Source organism: Malaya genurostris, chromosome 2, assembly GCF_030247185.1.
Source record: "Malaya genurostris strain Urasoe2022 chromosome 2, Malgen_1.1, whole genome shotgun sequence".
Lineage (NCBI taxonomy): Eukaryota > Metazoa > Arthropoda > Insecta > Diptera > Culicidae > Malaya > Malaya genurostris.
The window spans coordinates 75616516-75633696 of NC_080571.1; the positions used below are offsets into that span (position 1 = coordinate 75616516).

Below are 17181 nucleotides of genomic sequence, written 5' to 3' on the forward strand. Positions count from 1 at the left end.
TTTACACCGATTGACAGTCAGAACAGAACCAGAGCTGCCAGGTGATTTGATGGGGAATCTGATTGGCCCTTTTAAAAATGTTGTGTTCAAAGAATACCAGTTAATTTTATCGAACCGCATCGGTACGATCATCGGATCGATCGAGCACGATATCGGACGAATCGTAGCGCTGTGGTCGGGCCGTCATCGAGCAATTTCCCACATTATCAGATCCGAATGGATTCCGAATCAATTCCGAATCGGCGAGAAATTTTCATTCGGAATTTCATGTGGAAATCATAATGAATTCCGAATCAATTCCAACTCCAGTGCAACGACCGATTCCGAATGAATTTCGCCTACAACCGGTTGATTCGGAAATCAGTCGGAATCGAGTGAGAAGATGCGGACTGAATTGTCAATTTGTCTTCTTCTTCTTCTTTCCCGATTTTGCACGTTTTCGTGCTGACTTTCAGTTTATTTTTAAATGAAAACATTACATAACTGATTAAACACATTGAAATCTTCATGTTTTTCGGATATACAGAACTAGTAAATAACCAGTTCTTCTTAGAATTCTAACATAAACTGTTGAAATTCGCTGGAAATTAACAAAACGGCCTACCTTAGTCAGCATCATCCATTCCTCTAGCTGGAGTGTAATGAAATGGCTTAAGTCGCCTAAATTTTACACTAACACATTCATAAAATGAGCGAATATTCAATGACATTGATAATGTCACTGACAATCAGGTTGATCGAGCAGCCAACTCAGGCGAAAATTCTAGCACTGAACCGATCGAGCACTGAAAAATCATGCAGTCGAGTAAGAATTCATATCATGTCTGGAAATTCGTTTGTGATCGTGCTATATCGCTCCAATAATCGGGCTGACGATCGAACCGACGACACGACCTGCCACTCGTCTATCTAAACTGTATCGTAAATTTAACTACCCCTCAGTCACTGGTAATGTCAAAACGAAATTGCTGGAAAAACTATTGAAACTGGCCACAAAAATCGAAAACTGTTGATTTTGAATAACAATTACCAGAACCATGGCTACGTATGTTGTTTATTTGAAACATGCTATATAAATAATCTCAAAACAAAAACGAATTTTGAGGTTTCTGCGAGCCGGAAAAAATACGGACGATTGGTTACATTATGTCTAGGATCTGCTTGGCACTTGGTCTCGTTTAGCACCCCCTGAAAAGCAGAAACTGTAGAGCATAGAGCAGCTGTTCGACAAGATGTACATAGTGCAAGAACGCGCGGTAGAAAATGGCATATTCGCAAGTACTAGCTTTAAATGAACATTTCGCTTAACTCAATTTTACACTTAATTGTTGATCAAATTCTTCGGTATAAATGAAACCGTAGATCTTATCTCGTTTGCCGAGAAAAAACTATATGCGGAAATGCCTCACTCGAAATGCCGTGATCGATCACGAGTCACGCCAGCTGATTATCGAATAGAACTAGAGGCGTGCAAAACAGCTCATTTTGGTGAACAGCTCCGAACCGATCAGCTCACCAAAGTGAATCGATTCGATGTATCAGCTCATCAGCTCTTTTATTTTGAACTTAAGGTTCATTTTGTGGTCCGTTTTTCTTATCACCGGTTGTCTTTCAAATGCATGATCGAAATTGATTTGCAATGATGCAATGAATGCAATGCGAAATAATTTATCTTTAATTGATGTCGACTAAATTGAATCTCTTAAAGAGCCGAAGATCCGATCAGCTCGTAGCGTGTTCCCTGCGTCATGATGCAGTGAACTGGGTAGCAAATGAGTGAGCTGGTGAGCTGCGGTTCTTTTGAAAAGAGCTGTGAGCTGTCAGCTCACTTCAATGATTCGATTCACTGGAACAGCTCAGGAGCGAATTGCCCATCTCTAAATAGAACGGGCAAATGAAGCAGATTTTGTACGTTAACGTAGTCAAACTGGGAACATTAGCTGAGGCTTTGCTCGTGAAGAAAACTTAAGTATGGCAAGTACTTAGTAGTCTAAATGATCGGGTATCTACGTACGATGATACAAAACATGGAAATGGTTAAGTAATTGAAATAAAAGACAGCAAACAAAAGAAATTGTTACTTATTCATTCTCTTGTTTGATTTTTGTAACCATATCCTACATCGTAATCGTCAGAACATTTCAAAACTCACGATAAATGCATTATTTTTATTGCTTGACCATGAATTGTGTTTCTTACAAAACCATTTGCAACTCCCGTCTCGGAGACGCTAGAACATGTTGACTTGTTAGCATTTGAATTGCATACAATGGAAAGTTACCCTTCATTAAATTTTCATGTAGAAGTCACTGATTCTATTCTTGAAATACACGCAGATATTTTCTACTATATTTTAACAAAATCTGTGAAAAATGCTTTCTCGCATCTTTTGCGTTTCTAAATTGTTTGTTTATTTACTCTGGGGATCCTTGGTAACTAGATCCTGGAAAACTTAAATAGTGTTGCTCGAGAAGGTTATTTTCATCATTATTAAGGGGTCGCTATATTTGCGATAACTGGCGGTGAATTGTTAACGGACAATTTCCTTGTCAGTTTTTCTTCGGAGTGCCTGGTCGTGTCGTCGATCGAACTGATGCGGTTCGACAATATTGTTTTGCTTGGTTGATCCCATTGAAGATGGGATATTTCGATACATTGTCGACAGTCTAAAAATAAGTGGAATTAGGGCTGTAAAACTATGCATTTTCTAATTCTCTGTCCCATAAATAAATGCTTCAAAATCGTGCAATTTTGCTGAGAAAATTTAATTCTACAAAAATCTCAATTTTACATGCAGAGAAAAATATTGTAAAAGTAACTAAATTTTGATTTCTTACAACGGTTTATTTTATTGAAATAGTGACAAAAGAAAATTTGGTTTAATATAGAAAATATTGTTGCTTGAAACTACAAAACTAGATGTTTGTTTTGTCTCAGTGAATTAGTTCATTTCAATAAAAAAAACACAAGTCAAATATTTGTTGTTTGTTAAAAACAACAAATATTTGACTTGTGCATTCCTGTCAGTTTCTTTACAAACAATTCCATAGTAAATTTTACCTATAAGGTAATCTATATAGTGCTTTGAATTTATAAACTTGGCAGTTAAATAAATGATAAGATATGAACCTAAAATGGCTGGTTAAAATACATAGACGATAATGCCTTTAAAGTGAGTGTGTACAGTGCCTAACGAATTGTCATCGCCGTTTCAGAGACAGTTGTTCTTGTTTTCGAATTATTCACGCTCGAAAATGTCTGTTTATGTGCCCAATTCTCGCCATTTTGCGGGAAGTTTTACTTTTCTGTAACAATTCAAAAAAAAATGCAACTGAAGCGCATCGAATGCTTTCAGAAACTTATGGTGATGCTGCTCTGAGAAAAAGAACGTGTCGGGAGTGGTTTCAACGTTTTAAAAATGGTGATTTCGATGTCGAAGACAAACATGATGGTGGAAGAGAAAAAACCTTCAAAGATGAATAACAATTTACTGCGAGCACTTAAAACTGGGTGAAATCATCACAGGAGATCTTTACCGAACGCAACTGATGCGCCTTATGCCGTTTTTCATTGAAAAACACTGGTGGCGTGGATTGCTTTGATTTTGCACTTTCGAGCAGAAATGCAATATTTTGACGGTGTTTCATTGCCATTTCTGCTCGAAAGTGCAAAACCAGAGCTGTTCCGACCGAAATAGAAAACTTTTTTACAGCAGACGTGGTAACGCACAGCTCAAAACTGCAATATATTTGTCGTTAATTTTTTCTTCGTGATAATAAATTTACCTGGTTTACATTTAGTAATCTTCTCCGATTTTCAATTCTCGATCCGAACAATGTTTTCCTTTCCTTCACCTACTATCCTTTCATAAATATTATAATTAGTTCAATTTCACAATTCTTGCAATGTTTACCTACAAACTGAATATTTTAATGTTTCCAAAATCAAATTGTTATAATTTCATCAACTTATTTCCGAAATCTATAAACCACGTTTCTTGCTAATAAATTACTTTCTTCTTCCTTCTCTTACGTTCACACCGATAAGTAGCGAGCAGCGTTGCCATTCAGTTCCTGTCAACTCGCTTTTCGCCAGGGCTTGCGGACGTTCCCAGTGGTGTTGACAAGAGCAATCCACGCCACCAGTGTTTCTCAATGAAAAACGCCATTAGTCGCGCGCTAAAAGAAAAGCGGCCACAGTATCAAGAGCGACATGACAAAGTCATCCTCACGACAATACTCGGCCTCGAGTCGCAAAAGTGGTCAAAAAGTATGTGGAAACGCGGAAATGGGAAGTCTTGTCCCACCCGCCGTATTCCCCAGATGTCGCCCCTTCTGACCTCCACCTATTCTGTTCGATGGCACACGGCCTGGCAGATCAACATTTTCAATCCTTTGAAGAGGTGGAAAAATGGATTGCTTCATGGATAGCGTCAAAAAAGGACTCCTTTTTTCGAGCCGGGAACCGAAAATTTCCGGAAAGATGGGAGAAAGTTGTCGCTAGCGACGGACAATACTTTGAATAATACATCTGTAAGCATTTTTTCGCAATAAAACTTTAAATTTTAGAAAAAAACGGCGGAAGCAAAGTTGTACACCTAATACTTACGTTTTTTGTTTCTTAAAATCCTTTTTTGTTGTAGTTAGGCGTGAAATGATTTCCTTCAAAATAATTTCTAGGGTTATTTTTGATACATTTTTTGTCGATTTATTTTATTTTAGCAATTCTAATTACTTACATTAATGAAATTACAATTATTTCTAAACCACAATCATGGCGCGATGTCCTTGCAGATAGGTTAAAATAGAGATATCCTTTAACAATTTTTGTTTGTACAGAAAACGTGTTATGTAATATTATGAGGTTTCTAATATTATTGATTATCAATACTTACGCTTGAATTGTTGATATGCTACACGAAAAAGAAATGAGCAGATGGAATTTTACTTTTTGAAACACGCACAAAATATTTTGTTTATTAAAAGTTGAAAACGTTTCTCTGGTTTATGAGAAATATAACTGACATGGTTCATTTCAACAATAAACTGATACAATGATACAATTATACAAATGAGAACATAGATGAAAGGAATCAAATTTATTATTGAGATAAAGAGAAATTAGAATTAAATCAACAAAGATTTTTCCAATAAAATCAACTCAACTTTTGTTGATAAGCAAAAAATTGGTAGTTTATTTCAACAATACAATCAGCTGGAACAGCAATTTTTTTCGTTGGGTTAGACCAAAATGTTGATTCTCATCAAACAGAGATCATTGTTGAGGGGGGAAATTTGTTTTAAACAATCATATTCTAGATAGAAAATAACAAAAATCAAATTTAATAATCTACTAACTGTTTTGTTCTTTCAAACAGCTCCATTTTGCTGCGTGTAGTAATAAAAAAACTATAAAGGGCGAAACTGTCATTTCATTTGTTTTCGTAAGTTTCGCCTTCCATGTTCCATGCCAAAAAACAGGTTCTGTAGGGTAACAGAGGTATTTTGGCCACTTAATATATTTTGGCCCACCTAACAAACTTGATCGATTTCATCGGATTTTATCTATGTTAAGTAACTCATTTTGCATCAAATTCAAGCTAATCACATTAAATTACCTATTGCGGAAGGGGTTTTTGAAGATATTACAATATTTGGTGGATATTTTTATAAAGTGGGCCAAAATAAAATCAATCCTAAAGTGGGCCAAAATACCTCTGTTACCCTATATCCGAAAAAATATAAGATTGAAATTTTTATATTTAGTTATATATATATATATATATATATATATATATATATATATATATATATATATATATATATATATATATATATTTAGAAATAAACTGAAAATCAGAATGAACACGTGCAAAATCGGGTAGAATGAAAAGAAAACGAATTGACAATTCGGTCCGCATCTTCTCACCAGAGATTATCGAGTTTCGGATATTTTTACCCGAAATTCGATCCCAACGGGTACGGATCGCGTTCGGATAGAGAAAAAATTGTTTGTCAGATTCGGGTCGAGTAACGATTTATTCATTTTAAACGGGTACAAATCGAGTTCGGGTACAAAAATTTGTTCGAGTTTCGGGTATTTGAACTCGCCTATCAAAAATTTTTTCTGGTTCGGGTCGGGTACGGGTAAAGATTTTTATTTTCTAGCAGGTACGAGTCGGGTTTGGGAGAAAATTTATTCTCGGGTTCGAGTCGAGTACGGGTATTTTTTTTCTATTTTCGATCGGATTCCAATAGATTTCCGAACCAACCGGTTGGAGGCGAAATTCATTCAGAATCAGATATTGCACTGGAGTTGGAATATATTCGGAATTGATGATGATTTCCACATAGAATTTCAAATGAAAATTTCTCGCCGATTTGAAATTCATTCGGATCTGGTAATGTGGAGCATGTCATTTGTTGATATGACTAGAGTGCCTATAACCAAAGTGACGACAGCTGTTCGTTTTAATGACCTCTTTGTTCCAAACGAACAAACGATCTGTCAAATACTATGTAGAACTAACGAAACCGCCAACATTTCGGATTCAATGTTTACGGATAAGATGTCGTCACTCTGGTTATAGGAACTCCAGAGTCCGCAGACTTTTTCCGAGTTTGAATTTTTTTAGCTGCCATCTCTGAACTGTCACCACAGACTAACAGACATGACAGTATGAGTAAATTCTTATGAAAATATTTTTTCGTGATGCACTAGTTCCACCTATATTGAACTGCGCGAACTATTTACTATCTGTACACCCCTTGTGTTATGTAAAAGTTTTTTACTAGTTGGTTTCCCCTCGTTTGTCAACACCGATCAGCTGCTTGCAGGGATGCCTGATTTCATCAAAATATTTGAAATTGAATCGTCACAATAAATTATTGGATTACGTTGATAATATATTTAACTTTTTCGCGATGTTGGAAGGTAGCCGTTTATTTGACTCAATGTTGTTCATCTAGACTATTTTTTATTGTGGTGGTAGTTTTCACTCGAAATTAAGTGGTGGCAGACCAGAAGCAAGTAAATATTGTAACAAAACGGGTTCGATTTTGTATTGCGTTGGTGGATGAGAAGTAGGCACAATTATGTATATAGTTTTGGCAATATGTATTAAATCTGAATCCTGCATGAAATTCGCATGGACGTATACAAATCAATACATTACAGGTAATTCTGTATGAACGGCAACTCTGTTGGTAAATGAAAAAATTAAACACAGTCTAGATGACAGACATGATGTTTTTGATAGGGTAACGTGGCGCCATCATGACACATGTGAGTACTGTCCCAAATAAAGGAATATTCGAAATGACCGTTAAAATGATTGAAGAATCTAATTTGAGTGTCCTGTCTGTTAGTCTGTGCTGTCACATCGGCAGTAACATCTGTCAAAGTTAACGTTAAACTCCCAGAAGAGTCTGTGCAACAATCGGTCAATTAATCGATGGATCCTACTGCCAATTGTACCGACGAAACCCTACTAAGTCGGTAGGATAATAGAGAGTACTTTTTATGGGGCAAACACAGTCCTATCTATCTCGCCACCAGTGTTAGTTTTACATCGTGTAACGGATCGGCCGTTTCATCAAGTGTAGTTTGAATTATTATTATTTATTTAAAAAAAAATAACAGGAAACCGAATTTATTCCGTACCTGATCCATTTGAGTTACTCGTGAGGGAAATTACGGAATATTTTATGGATAAAATCAGCAATTCTAATAACGAATGCAAATGGGAATCCAAACGACTTATCGCCCTAGAACCACACAGCTCGGAAGTGAAGTTGGTAAATGCCCTGGACCAATTAATTGATTCTTCGTGGGACGATGATGACGAGGAATGCGATGCGCTGCTGGTAATAATAGTAATAATAATAATTATATATATATATATATATATATATATATATATATATATATATATATATATATATATATATATATATATATATATATATATATATATATATAATATATATATATATATATATATATATATATATATATATATATATATATATATATATATATATATATATATATATATATATATATATATATATAAATTTATTTATATAAATTTTTATTTCAGGCTTCGTTCATTTGCACGACTAAAGAATCTTCATATTACACCAAAGAAACATTAGTGAATGCTTTGAAATTTGAGCAACATAGAAATGACACAACGAATAAAATCACTGGTTTAAACGAAGTGAATTTCACCTGTTTGGCTATTTCACATCGAGTGTCGGTTTTGATAAATTGGGGATATGCCGAACTGAAGTATACTGACTGTCCAAACGAACAACGATTACTGGCTGTGCTGAATCAAATACAGCCTTATATCGATGAATACCGATCTGATGACATTGTACTACAATTCCTGCAATGTATATGGAACTATGCAATAGGAAAGGAGAAATCAGATCTGATATCAAAGTTAGTTACGATAGATCCTAGTAAAATAGAGCAAATAATTGATAATCTAATTTCTATTGATATGAATGATTGTAATTTAACTGATAACCAGGACTTCAAAATTTTAGTGCAAATAGTTTGTATACCAGAAGTGTTCAGATGTGTTAGTTCACACTTAGCAAAACAGGAGATCAGTGCGTCTAGCGACAAAATTCAGATACTTCTAAATAGTATCTTAAAAACGTTAAAAACAAGTTTGTCCAAACATCAGTATTTAAGTTTATACTCACCTGATCTCAAGCCAATCGTTACGATCTTGAACGAAGCTATCAATCAAGATAACGCTGCTGTTCTTGGTATGTTAAAAGCAATTAAAAATACATGTTTGTTGGATTTTATTATTTTAGTTACTCATTTTCCCGCATTCATATATTTGAAATAAACAAAACTAACCCAAATTGTTTTGTAATTCTTGTAAAGTCGGTTCCAATCGCTTATTTATTCGCCTTAACCGCAGATCGCAACTAAGAATATCTCTTGCCTGTGGTAAAACTTCGCAACCTTCGACATCTAGTATGGGATGATAATTATAACTCATTACATCGAACTCCTTCTGCAATCTTCGTTCAACAAATTTAGAACCAACAGCGTCTTGTTCCAAACTGGCTCGTAGTTCTTGCAGGGAAGCAATCAAATCTTTGGAACAATTCATGGTAGTTCCGGTTGGGCCTTTCATTTTCAAACTTCCATATAAGCGAACGGTACAATTGCGAGGCACTGAGCCTAAGTAATTATCGAAGCTTAAATCTAGTTGGCACATCCCGTCTGGTAGTTGAAGGTCCCTTTAAATAGAAAATGGTATGAAATGTTATAAACCACCGTTGTAATTTTGTATTCTTTTGTACTCGGGTAAATCAGGAACCATCAGCGATTCCAGCGATGTTCTGTTTGCTACTAGATAACCAATAACGGAACATTTACCATAGTGCAGCTTAGTGGGATGTTCCACTAAAATTATTTCTTCAACCATTAGTGGTTTGTAATGTTCACAGTATTTTTGGATAGTAAGATTTTTGATTTCCATACTCCATTGATTAACAAAATTGGGCAACATTAAAAAACAGGGCTATGATAAAAGGACTATTCACACCTTTCCGATTCGGTTCAGTGCCGGCACGGCACCATGCACGGACACCGATATTTAGGTCATTTTACACCTTCCCGGTCCGAATCAGTTCCGTGCACGGACGCTAATATTCTGTCACGTTTTAATGCGTGTGTTCACACTTGTTCGGGACCGTTTAGTGTCGGTACTGAGCCGGCCAAATTTGAAAACACGTATTGAAACTCGTAAAAGAATATTGCCGTCCATGCACAGCACTGTGCCGGCATTAAATCGGACCGAAAAAGTATAAAAAGACCTTTAAAGGACTATTCGCACATTTCAGTCACGGTTCAGTCAACCCTACCCCAATCTGATAAAAACCCGGTGAACGACCATAATTAGGTTAAAACCGGCGATAAATAAACGATATAAATCAATCAATCCCGGTTCAGTTTCGTGACGATTCAGCGAAAGTGCCTTCAGTGTACCGTCAGTGTTCCTTTTTTGGTGGAACCCTTCCATTCTGTTTTCGTGCCGTACCCGTTCCGGCACAGCAAAGGCAGTGACATACCGACTTCAGTGAAAATTTAAAAAATATCGGTGACGACGAATTTAAGTTTGTCGTACGGACGCTACACTGATGACGATCTGCACTGAAACGGCGCTGAAATAAGATCAGTATCCGTGCACGGGGCACTGAACTGGATCGGATATGTGTGAATAGTCCTTAATTGATTTGTTTTGCGCCTTTTGCGCGCATTCACACACTCAAAAAAATAATCACATCATAGTTACGTGAAAAGTAATGTGAATATTTTGCACACTACTCTATCTATTTTCATTCGTAATTCCAATGTGGAAATCATAATGAACTACGAATAAATTACAACTCAAGTGCAACAACCGATTTCGAATGAATTTTAAAAAACTTAAAAATCATCAACACGCATAATCTTGCATCGAATCTATGACAAACATCTGCTTCTTTTTTCTTTGTTTGGTGGGAATGGTTACAATGCACTCAAATAAAAATTCACATTCGATTCACTTGAAAAATCACGTAGAAAGGTTTCAAATGTCAAATTGAATATTTTACGTGACGAAAATGAATGTTATACGAACATCCCCTAAAATGAATATAGTCATCACATAAGGTTTACGTGAATTGACCAAACGTCAAACAATCTACGTGAATTTCCAGTGTGATAAACTCGATTTTGAAAATGGCGAGCAGTGGCCCTCGAAGTGTAAGTAGTGTAAATATTTGCGAGAAAAGTTATTTAATTACAATTTTTTACTCCATCGACCGGACCATTCCAGTATGAAAGTTTCCATGTGTTCAACTGGACAGAGTGCCTGCATAAGTCCGGAAGTTTACCCGCTCCTGCCGAATGCTTCAAACAGGCCGTCGGTATGAAGCTAGAGACACTGGAACCATGTAATGCGACTTCAACCTGCATCGGTAGTGTTGTGGAAGTTCTTGGATCTCGACTTCGGCTTCGGTTGGATGGCAGTGACAACATAAACGATTTTTGGAGGCTTGTCGATTTGAGATACCACGACGTTATTAGTTGCTTTTTAAGCCATTGGAATTATATGACAATTTTCTGAAATAAATGTTTTATATTTCATTGCATTTTTCATTTCATAGATTAATATCAAAATCTCGAATCTCCCTTTCGACTTCAACCAATATATAAAATAGTAATTTTCTGGTATCTAAATTTGATATGAACTGATAGATAAATGTGATATGAACAGTACATTACATTTTACCTATGAAACACGTAACTTTTACTGGATTATGCATTAAACAGCTTTTAAATGCCAGTCCATTTAAACCTACGTGAAATGTAGGGTGGAAAATATTCACATAACTTTTCACGTAACTATAACATGATTATTATTTTGAGTGTGATTATACCACAGACTAACAGACAGGACACTTCAATTAGATTCTTCAATCATTTTAACGGTCATTTTAAATATTCCTTTATTTGGGACGGTACTCACATGTGTCATGATGGCGCCACGTTACCCTATCAAAAACATCATGTCTGTCATCTAGACTATGTTTATTTTTTTTATTTACCAACAGAGTTGCCATTCATACAGAATTACCTGTAATGCATTGATTTGTATACGTCCATGCGAATTTTATGCAGGATACAGATTTAATACATATTGCCAAAATTATATACATAATTGTGCCTACTTCTCATCCTCCACCGCAATACAAAATCCAACCCGTTTTGTTACAATATTTACTTGCTTCTGGTCTGCCGCCACTTAATTTCGGGTGAAAACTACCAACACAATAAAAAATAGTCTAGATGAACAATGTTGAGTCAAATAAATGGTTACCTTCCTGCTTCCAACATCGCGAAAAAGTTAAATATATGATCAACGTAATCCAATAATTTATTGTGACGATTCATTTTCAAATATTTTGATGAAATCAGGCATCCCTGCAAGCAGCTGATCGGTGTTGACAAACGAGGGGAAACCAACTAGTAAAAAAACTTTTACATAACACAAGGGGTGTACATATAGTAAATAGTTCGCGCAGTACAGTATAGGTGGAACTAGTGCATCACGAAAAATATTTTCATAAGAATTTACTCATACTGTCATGTCTGTTAGTCTGTGATTATACCTCCATCGGTTTCGTTTATACACTCAGAAAAATTTTATGGTAACAGTTACTATATAGAGGGCCAACCTGACCATGCGAATATAGTGGTTTTCAGCCGACTATTAAATCAGATGATTTCAACAATAGTCAAGTTCATGTTTACTATAAATGGTATCGGCTCTAGAATAGTAATATTGAACAGTATATTGTATGAATAACTAATACGATTGAGATGGTTAGGCTAACCATGACCGAATCATTATTTACATTGTAGTTTTCGCTATAACCAGAGCCATGGTATTTTTGACATTTCACTTCGAGTTATTTCGAAACTAAAGGCAGTGGTTGATTCAACAATGCTGAAGATCAGCAAAACATGAGCTAATGTTAAAAAGTTTTATAAATTTGAATTCTAGAACAAGAACAACAAAATAGTTTCATTGAATTCTATTTTATTTTTGCATCAAATCAAATGATGATGTGCCTGGTGAAATATTGATTATCATCGTAGACACGGAGCAGCGTTGCTTGGTTGCAACTGTTGATCCCAGGCTCTGTTCGGTGAAGTTTTTCCTGAAGCATAAATGGGCAGCATGGAAGAAATTAATTGCCAAGTCCAGATGCAAACCTCAATACCCACCTGTCATATATTGTTATTTTTTCCGTCGGATTTGAGCGATTTGAATCCGGGAATCGAATGATGTTCATCGTTTTCATCAATCGCGTGATGTTGTTTCTACAGCGACCGATAACGAATAATAAAAATTATACAGGACGTCGATTTCACTAGAAAACAGCCGTTACCGACAAAATTGTTGAAAAATTTAATTTCAACGACGGAAACTAGTAAGGCTACAAAATTTACTCACCTCCAAGACCTTCCAAATTGCACAATATAAGTCACAATATAGATTTTTTTTTAAATCAATCACTGATGTGTTACGAAATTGTCTGCTGTATTGTAACTTTATGTGACAATAACAAGGTACATCCGTTTATTGACAATTTGTATAGTCAAACTTTTCAAACTTCATAATTTCTTTTAAACCATGTATCTATTTATGGTAACATTATTATACTGTGGACATATTTACATGGTAGCGATAACTATTTAGCTCCTCATATATACCAAGGCTCGAAAGCAATTTCACTTTACTAGAAATTGTGATTTTAACTATTTGTTCTTATATTTGAAATGACTACCATTGTCAGGATGACCATGCCAGAAAAGTCATAAATACAAATAGTTTAGTCAAGTCGTAGTCTTTTTTTTTTTTTTTTTTTTTCATATATACGTTTATTTCATAGGCAATATACATAAGTTTTTCTTCGCCGTGGCATCCACAATACATAGTAGTTTAAACCTAATACATTTCGAATATCATATTAGTATGTTGGTACTCATTAGTTAATCTAAACACTGTTTTTATCAAGCGAGTTGCTATTTTAAATTACATTAAATAAAATACATTTATTTTGTACATGATCTTATAACTATTTCAGGATTGTTTGTATCAGTTCACCACTTATATTCAATATCCTATAGTTGGCTATTGGTTGAACTCATGGAAGAGAAAACAGTTTAACATAAAATAAAATTTAAATTGGAACTCCAATGGATTTAATGAAATGATAAAGAAGTTTCATGTATGGAAGGTCACGACAAGCAAGAATGTCGCGAACTGGGACATTGGATAGTCTACCTTGGGTACGCAAGGAATTTATTAGTTGAGATCTGACATCACGAAACTCCACGCATGTCCAAACAACATGGTCAATATCGCGGTAACCTTCGCCGCAAGCACAATGATTAGTCTCGGAAAGTCCAATTCGAAGGAGATGTGCATCTAACGTGTAGTGATTGGACATGAGTCTGGACATCACACGAATGAAATCTCTACTCACATCCAGTCCCCTGAACCATGCCTTTGTCGATATTTTAGGAATAATTGAGTGCATCCACCGACCCAGATCATCTTTATCCCAAGAAGCTTGCCAGCTGGCAAGTGTTCTTTGGCGAGACGCGCTATAGAATTCGTTGAAAGCAATCGGTCTCTCATAAATTTCACCCTCAATAGCACCACGTTTGGCTAAAATATCGGCTCTTTCATTGCCTGGAATGGAGCAATGAGCCGGAACCCAAACTATTGTGATTAGATAATTATTATTCAATATGTCGTTCAGACACTGTTTTATTTTACCCAAGAAAAACGGTTCATTTTTGCCAGCAGCGTTTGAGCGAATGGCTTCAATTGCACTCAGACTATCTGTGAAGAGGAAATAATGGTTTGGAGATAATGTGACGATTACATTCAAGCTATAATGAACTGCTGCTAACTCTGCTATATAAACAGATGCAGGTTCTTGAAGCTTGAATGAGGCCGAAACATTATTGTTGAACATACCAAACCCTGTCGCTTCTTCCATTCGCGATCCGTCCGTGTAAAACATTTTCTCAGAGTTAATATGCCTGAACTTACTTGAAAATATTTTTGGGATTTCCATAGAGCGTAGGTGGTCCGGGATTCCACGCACTTCGCGCTGCATGGATGTGTCGAAAAATAAAGTTGAGTCAGGTACATTTAGGAGGCTGACACGGATAGGAATATATCTTGAAGGGTTGATTTCCTGTGACATATGGTTAAAATATACTGTCATGAATTTTGTTTGAGATCGAAGCTCGACTAGTCGTTCGAAATTATTAATTACCATGGGATTCAGCACATCACATCTTATTAGCAGGCGTGATGAAAGCTCCCAAAATCGATCTTTTAATGGAAGAACTCCCGCCAGAACTTCAAGACTCATTGTATGTGTCGAATGCATGCAGCCTAAAGCAATTCGCAAACAACGGTACTGAATTCGCTCAAGTTTGATAATATGAGAATTTGCAGCGGAACGAAAACAAACGCATCCATATTCCATCACTGAAAGTATCGTTGTCTGATACAATTTTATTAGATCTTGCGGATGAGCACCCCACCAAGACCCTGTTATTGTTCGAAGAAAATTTACTCTTTGTTGGCATTTCGTTATCAGATACCTAATGTGTCCTCCCCACGTGCATTTGGAATCAAACCACACCCCGAGGTATTTAAAAGTCAAAACCTGTTCGATTATTCTTCCCATCATATGAAGCTGAAGTTGCGCGGGATCATGCTTTTTTGAAAAGACGACCAGCTCTGTTTTCTCCGCAGAGAATTCGATACCAAGATGAACAGCCCAAACGGACAATTTATCTAAGGTATCTTGCAATGGTTTTTGCAGATCAATAGCTTTGGATCCAGTAACTGAAACCACGCCATCATCTGCCAATTGTCTTAGTGTACATGGGGTTACTAGACAGCTGTCAATGTCATTCACGTAAAAATTATAGAGGAGCGGACTGAGGCATGAGCCTTGCGGGAGACCCATGTAGCTAATTCTGATTGTTGCCAAATCGCCATGTGAAAAATGCATGCGTTTCTCTGACAAAAGGTTGTGCAAATAATTATTTATAACCGCTGGGAGTCCATGTTGGTGGAGCTTGTCTGAAAGAACATCAATGGAAACTGAATCAAATGCTCCTTTAATGTCTAAAAATACAGATGCCATTTGTTGCTTTTGAGCGAAGGCAATTTGGATGTCAGACGAAAGTAATGCAAGGCAATCATTCGTCCCTTTATTTCTACGGAAGCCAAACTGAGTATCTGACAACAAACCGTTCGTCTCGACCCAAGTGTCGAGACGTCGTAGAATAATTTTTTCGAACAATTTTCTGATGCAGGACAACATCGCAATGGGTCTATATGAGTTGTGATTGGAAGCTGGTTTCCCCGGCTTTTGAATGGCGATAACTTTCACTTGTCTCCAGTCAGGTGGAACAATATTTTGCTCAAGAAACTTGTTGAACAATTCCAACAAACGTCTTTTTGCGAGGTCGGGCAGATTCTTCACCAAGTTGAATTTAATTCTGTCCAATCCAGGAGCGTTATTGTTACAAGACATGAGTGCTATGGAAAATTCCATCATTGAAAAGGGGCTATCAATGGAATCATCATTTGAAGAAGACTCCCTAACAATGCTATGCGTAGGAACGGAATCTGGACAAACTTTCCTCGCAAAATCAAATATCCATCGATTCGAGTACTCCTCACTCTCATTTCCTACGTTACGATTCCTCATTCGTCTGGCCGTATTCCAAAGAGTGCTCATTGAGGTTTCTCTTGACAAACCTTCCACAAAATATCTCCAATAGCTGCATTTCTTAACCCGAAGTATGTTCTTGTACTTGGTTTCTAAAACCAAGAATTTTTCAAAATTCTGAGGAGTTCCTCCTCCTCGTTTTAAAAACGTCTTGAAAGCATTTTGTTTCGCGTGTTTAGCATCTGAGCACTCTTTGTCCCACCAAGGATTTGGAGGTCTTCTGTTAGACGATGGACCAAGAAATCGTTTGGTTTGGGCTTGTTCTGCGGCCTCCAGAATCGAACAAACGAGGAAGTCATATTCTTCAAGTGGGGGAAGCTCTTCCATTGAAGTTAAGACACTTGAAATATTACTTTGGTATTTAATCCAGTCAATATTTTTTGTCAAATCATATGGAATATTAACTGAATTAGCAATGCCTTTGTTACTGCTAATTGAGATGATGATTGGTAAATGATCGCTACCATGTAAATCAGGAAATACTTTCCAGGTGCAATCTAGTCGAATTGAAGTCGAACAAAGAGATAAATCTAATGCACTTGGACGTGCAGGAGGTCTTGGGATCCGTGTCATGCTACCCATATTTAGTACCGTCATGCTAAAATTGTCGCAAATATTATATATTAGAGATGATCTGCTATCATTGTAAACGGAACCCCACATCATTCCGTGCGAATTGAAATCTCCTAAAATCAAACGTGGAGCAGGAAGGGCTTCGACAATTTCATTAAGCTGTCGTTGTCCAACTTGAGCTCTTGGAGGAATATATACCGAAGCAATGCAAATGTCCTTTCCTTTAATGTTTATTTGACAAGCAACAACTTCTATA

At 36.4% G+C, this 17181-nt stretch overlaps 2 protein-coding genes across 2 annotated transcripts; one reads left to right on the forward strand and one right to left on the reverse strand.

Annotated features, from left to right (window-relative positions):
- The first annotated feature begins 7532 nt into the window (after positions 1-7532).
- On the forward strand, positions 7533-8874 carry LOC131430596 (uncharacterized). Its single transcript, XM_058595680.1, has 2 exons — positions 7533-7865; positions 8102-8874. The coding sequence occupies exons 1-2, from the start codon at positions 7707-7709 to the stop codon at positions 8867-8869; spliced, it is 927 nt and encodes a 308-aa protein (XP_058451663.1). The 5' UTR covers positions 7533-7706; the 3' UTR covers positions 8870-8874.
- Positions 8806-9822, reverse strand: LOC131430597 (uncharacterized). The gene is made up of 2 exons (XM_058595681.1): positions 9333-9822; positions 8806-9269 (listed from the first exon to the last, which is right to left on the reverse strand). Exons 1-2 carry the CDS (start codon positions 9539-9541, stop codon positions 8876-8878), a joined length of 603 nt encoding a protein of 200 aa, XP_058451664.1. The 5' UTR covers positions 9542-9822; the 3' UTR covers positions 8806-8875.
- Positions 9823-17181: the final 7359 nt, after the last annotated feature.